General features: G+C 41.0%; 1 protein-coding gene across 1 annotated transcript; it reads right to left on the minus strand.

Moving 5' to 3' along the window:
• Positions 1 to 1,233: 1,233 nt before the first annotated feature.
• Positions 1,234 to 2,177, minus strand: LOC118545553 (olfactory receptor 1L8-like). The gene is given in 2 exon segments (XM_036107906.2): positions 1,234 to 1,271; positions 1,274 to 2,177. Coding segments are annotated over 2 exon segments (942 nt in total).
• Between the last annotated feature and the right edge of the window lie 3,612 nt (positions 2,178 to 5,789).

A 5,789-nucleotide genomic window follows, 5' to 3' on the forward strand; every position in this document is an offset into this window, starting at 1 on the left:
AAAATGGGCTTGTCAATTTCCAAGGACAATGACCAGGTTCCTGTGCTCAGACTTGGAGTAAAGTGGGTAGAATCAGCATTTGCTCTCCCACAGCCCACATTGACAGCCTGGCCAAATTTGGTGTAGGGTATCTATTGACTGTGGTTAGGGGAGGAGGTCACAAAGGAACACTAATCACAATGACCTCTTGTTTTTCAATGAAAACACTTGATGCAGTAGGACAATGCAGATATATCCTTAAACTTTCTTCATAAACCTGGACTCACTAAAAAATGTATCTCAATATCCAATATACATTTATGATAGTATTTCCATAGGTTAGAATCCTAAGAGTGGGAATTTCTAGAATAAAATATTAAATCAGGGGGGCACCTGGGTGGCTCAGTTGTTAAGCAGCTGCCTTCAGCTCAGGTCAGGATCCCAGGGTCCTGGGATCGAGTCCCGATTTGGGCTCCCTGCTCTGCGTGAAGCCAGCTTCTCCCTCTCCCGCTGTCTCTCTCTGTCAAATAAATGAATAAAATCTTTAAAAAAATATTAAATCATATATTTTTAAACACATAGCTTTAGAGGTTCCAACCTCCCCATTGTGGAATGGATAACTTTCATGTAATCATCCTTGGTTCTTGTTCTTTCTAGCCATTACCATTTTTAAATTGTATGGTAAAAAAAAAAATAAGAGGAAATTAAAAAGAAATAAAGCCTCAGTGATAAGAGTAAAGGCAAAAACTTAATTTTTAAGCAAGAAAAAAGTTTTATGAAAGAGAAAATAAGGAATTATAAAAATCCTCATAATGAGAAAAGTAGCTAAAATGTAATTCTTCTCCTCCCCTCCCCCCCTCCCTCCATTCTTTTTCTCTTGAAATGTTTGCAAAGGTATTAAACAGCTGTAAATTAGGTGACTGTTTTCACCAACATACTGAAACGTGAAGGGTTTTGGAGGGTAAGTCTTACTAAAAGGATAGCAATTTGTTCAGGATATATGTGTTGGAAAATGATTAGTTTAAAGCAGTATTTGGAGGATAAGAACATGATAAATCTTTGTGGGAAAATGGAGGAATAGTGAGGAAAAGTGTGATGATTTCAGCAGAGGCAGGGACAATTGGTTGGCTGACATCAATGGATGTGAGCGCCCACAATAGCCTTGTCGCATGGGTTAAAAAAACTAACTTCCAATTTTCACCAAGATCTACTAGGGACCAGATTTAAGTGGAGCAGATCCCACTTGTGGGTTTGTCAAGAGGGTTCTGCCTGGGACTTTCTCCTGCCCATAGCTTCCTCAGACCCTGTTTCAGGTCTTTGTTTCTCAGACTGTAGATAAAAGGGTTTAGCATGGAGGAAAGAACTGTGTAGGCAAGTGTTGCTATGTGGTCCCTGGCTGTGTAGGTGGACAGGGGCTGTAAATAGACAGAGAAGATGCTTCCATAAAACAGTGTTACCACAGTGAGGTGAGACCCACAGGTGGAGAAGGCTTTGCGTTTCCCAGCAGCTGAGGGGATCTTGAGAACTGAGATGAAGATTCGTAGGTAAGAGAAAGTAATGCAGAGAAATGGGGTCACCAAAAGAACAGAACCTTCTGACATTATCACAATTTCATTGACAAATGTGGAAGAGCAGGACAATTTCATCAGGGGACTGAGGTCACAGAGGAAGTGATGTATAACACTGGAGTCACAGAAGATGAGGTGATTCAGTAGCAGTGTGTGTAGGAGTGAGTGGAGGTGAGGAAGTGAGCAGGAAAAGGCCACCAGCAGGACACAGCGGTGGTGGTTCATGGTGGTGACATAGTGGAAGGGGTCACAGATGGCCACATAGCGGTCAAAGGCCATGACCACCAGAAGGCCGCTGTCAGTGTTGCCCAGAGCATAAATGAAATACATCTGTGTCAGACACCCAGCATAGGAGATGGTCTTCTCTGACAGGAAGTTCACTAGCATCCTGGGGACAATGGTTGTTGTAAAGCAAATGTCAGTGAAGGACAGGAAACTCAAGAAGAAATACATGGGGTTCTGGAGCTGGGAGTCAGAGTGGATGGCCAGGATGATGAGTAGGTTCCCTATTATGGTGACCAGGTATATGGTGAGGAAGAGGATAAAGAGTGGCTTCTGGTCTTCAGGCCGGGAGGAGAGACCCAAGAGGATGAACTCAGAGACACTGCTGGTTTGGTTGACTACTGCCATTGACGTGGGTCTAGTTATATAAACGATCTTTTGTTATTTACCTTACTCCAAGTCCACAACCCAGAAAGTCTTTGTTTTCTCTGTTTCGTCACAGTTAGCTGCTATACAGGGACAGCTTGTCAATCTCCCTTGATGTGGCCCTCCCTTCCCAAATCCATGGCATCATAAGGCCTTATAGTGAAGGCTGGAGGGACAGAAGAAGAGTTTTCCTTTAGAAACCATCAGAGTTGCATTGGGTGTTATACACAACTAATGAATCATTAACACTACATCAAAAACTAATGATGTATTATATGTTGGCTAATTGAACTTAATTAAAAAAAAAAAAAAGAAGGAAACCATCAGAGATGGACCTCACTGATTCCAGTTCACTATTCCTATTCTGTGAAAGCACTGTTCCCTTGCTGGAGATTTAGCAACTAAAAACAGGCAGATCCATGTATTGTGTAGCTCATGTTCTAGATGGGGAGACAGATCATCAACAACATCAAGCAGTGCATAAGGGATGGAAATGGTTGGGGGATGAGTCTGCCAAAATAACCAACAGGGAAAATCTAAGGGGAATGTTGATCCCATTTCAACAAAATGGGCTTTTTCTCCTCTGAGGACAGTCTGTGCAATCTCCCTTTTTCTGTAAATTATTTTTCCTTTCTTTAATATTTTGTCCTAAATCATGTTTGTACAGGATGGGCATCCATTGTTGAGTATTCAATTCATGCTTTATAATTCACCAGTCATATGTGTACGCAAAAATACTTATGAGAACACATTAATTTTTTATATATTAAGTGTTGATATACATATGCTTTTTTTTCAGTCTTATCCAGTTACCTGGCTATTGATATCAAGATGGTCTCCATTTTCTTGCTACTACAAAAAACTCTGCGATGAGAGATCTTATATAAGTGAAGTGTGTTAAATCAACTTTTTAGAGTCAGTATAGCCACCCATACCTCATTACTGGACATATTACATAGAGATTTTCAAATGGTTTGAGATAATGGTTATTTATATACTCCTACTTACCATAAAAATCTCTACAATGAACATACTTAAATCACCAACGTGTTTGAAATAATTTCTTTAGAAGCACTATATACTTTCACACCTTTTCAATGATCTTTTTACATTGGAATTTTTATGGATTAAATACTGTTATTCTAATATGTTAATTCATTTAACATTGAAATATTAATATATTAATTAATTTAACAAATGCAGTAATTATGTTAACAATTAAATGATGTCATGTGCATAACGGTGATTATGGTTAATAATACTTTATTGCATATTTGGAGTTTGCTAAGAAAACAAATTGTAAAAGAATGCTTATATTTTATTTTATTTTATTTTATTTTTCTTTTAGAGAGAGAGAGTGTGTGTGTTTGGATAGACAGTGTGAGCTGGGGAGGGGCAGAGGCAGAAGGAGAGAGAGAATCTTAAGCAGGTTCTATGCCCAGTATGGAGCCTGAAGTGGGGCTCAATCCCAAAACCCCAATATCTTGACCTGAGCCAAAATCAAGAGTCAGATGCCTAACCAACTGAGCTGCCCAGGTGTTCTGACTCAAGAGAAACTCTTCATCTTCATCAGTCTCAGTGTCACCTTCCCTTATCTGCTATTACTGGTTGTTCTCAAAATCAATTAACTCACATGCTTAAAATATACTCCTCACTGCCAAGTTGTCAGACTAATATGATTTTGCAAGATCTTACAGAAGAAATCTTAGTTTAGCACGGAATGATTTGAGTGAACCAGTAGTTAAAGTTAATAACAATAGCCAATATTATTGAAAATTTACTCCCTGTCAAGCTTGTGCTAAGTACCTCACAAATCCCACGATGAAGGACCATGAGGCATGTGTTCTTATCAGGCACCTGAAGCTTAGAGGTGAAGTGGTTTGCTCAAGGTCACCAAAGAAGTGAATAGCAATCAGGATTTGAACCCCAAGCTGAATCACTCTGAAGCCCTTGCTCTTAACCCTTAGACTACACCTCCTCATGATTTGGTGTGTATATTGTGTGTCACAATCATACACAGGCACTGTTTGCCTCATGGTGGTCATTTCCTACATGACCATTCCTTCTACCCCCTTAACTGACAAGCTTTCCTCTCCAGTATTCAGAATCTATCCTTGTAGTGGCTAGGGAGATGACCTATCTTTCTGTCTTATACAGATGGAGGATTTGAAGTTTTGAACCCCCATGATTAACTGGCCAAAATCAGGTGGAAAAAATTGGCCATGCATGGCTGGGGCATGTCTGTCATGTGGAGTTGTGGTCAGTGCTGGGCAGTGTCCTGGACTTAAGACAAAAGATGGGGTTTGATTTTTCCTCTGTCACTTGCTCATAAGCTGATTCCTGATGTTTTATGAATAGCAAGTGAGATACCATGTCTGCAAAATAATTTGTCAAACAAAAGTCAATAATAAACAAGGAGCCATTTGTGAAAAGGCTGCTTGTGGAAATAAGAAATCAGTGGAGGTTTGGGTTAATTAATGAGGTTGGGTGATCCAGGTCATAGACTGAGGATCACCTATTCTGATGACTAGGAAAAGGGAAGGTTTTGAGACTGAGAACCAGGAAGAACAGTCTTCAAAGTACAAGGTGAGAGGGTAAGGCTGAGAATACAATAGTTTTCTTTCTTTTTTTTTTAAACTGATGGTGTTTTCCTTCCACCAAATTCCACAGTGTAGACTGCCTAGAGGTCAAACTAAAAGCCAGATGGAGGTTTTAGTTGTACCCTATGACTCCTTAATCCATGAAAGATTTGAAACTCTCAGGTGTTAGAGCTTGGAGGAGCCAAGCAGGTGGCCAGCTTACTGAAGCTCACCTCCAGATCCAGATGCTCTTCTTTCCTTCCCACTGTCTCCAGAAGCTGGTCTACACCACACCTGCTACTCAGCTGCCAGTCTGCTTCTCAGCCAAGCACAGCCCCCTCGTGTTTCTCCTACAACATTCTGGCTGATGAACAAGGAGAGGAACAGGAAAGACAGAGGAACTGATATGCTACTTGGAAAAGATAGCACGTTTCCCCTCACTGGCCTCCAACCCCTCATGTCTTGTCCCCAGCATGCTGCTGCTTTCCTAGCTCCCCATCTCAGAAGACAGAGATGCCCTGACTCAAGGGACAAGGACCCTCTTGATTGTGAAAGCCCAGGCAGCATCTCCTGAGTCTGAGCTTTGCTCTGTTGGCCTCCAGGGTCCTTGTTAGGCTGAAGAAGTTGTGGTTTGATGACCTCTCAAGGGAGCTGGTCCTGTGATCACTCTAAGCAGAGTCAGCAGACTGGGAATCACACCTAGCAGGGCTGACTCCAGGGGAAAAGGGAGCCCTGAGGCTTCCTGTTTTGGTGTGGGGACTCATCCCAGAGCTTCTTAACCTCAGTGCAACCACCTTCAGGTGTAAGGTTACCTTGTGTATTTGAGACTTTTCTAATTCTTTGGGAAAGGCTTGTATTGCTATGTACTTCCCTCTTAGAACTGCTTTTGCTGTATCCCAGAGGTTTTGAATAGTTGTATTTTCATTTTCATTTGTTTCCATGAATTTTTTCTAGTTCTTCTTTAATTTCCTGGTAGACCCATTCATTCTTTAGTAGGATGCTCTTTAACCTCCAA

The sequence above is a fragment of the Halichoerus grypus genome, chromosome 14 (genome assembly GCF_964656455.1).
Source record: "Halichoerus grypus chromosome 14, mHalGry1.hap1.1, whole genome shotgun sequence".
Classification (NCBI taxonomy): domain Eukaryota; kingdom Metazoa; phylum Chordata; class Mammalia; order Carnivora; family Phocidae; genus Halichoerus; species Halichoerus grypus.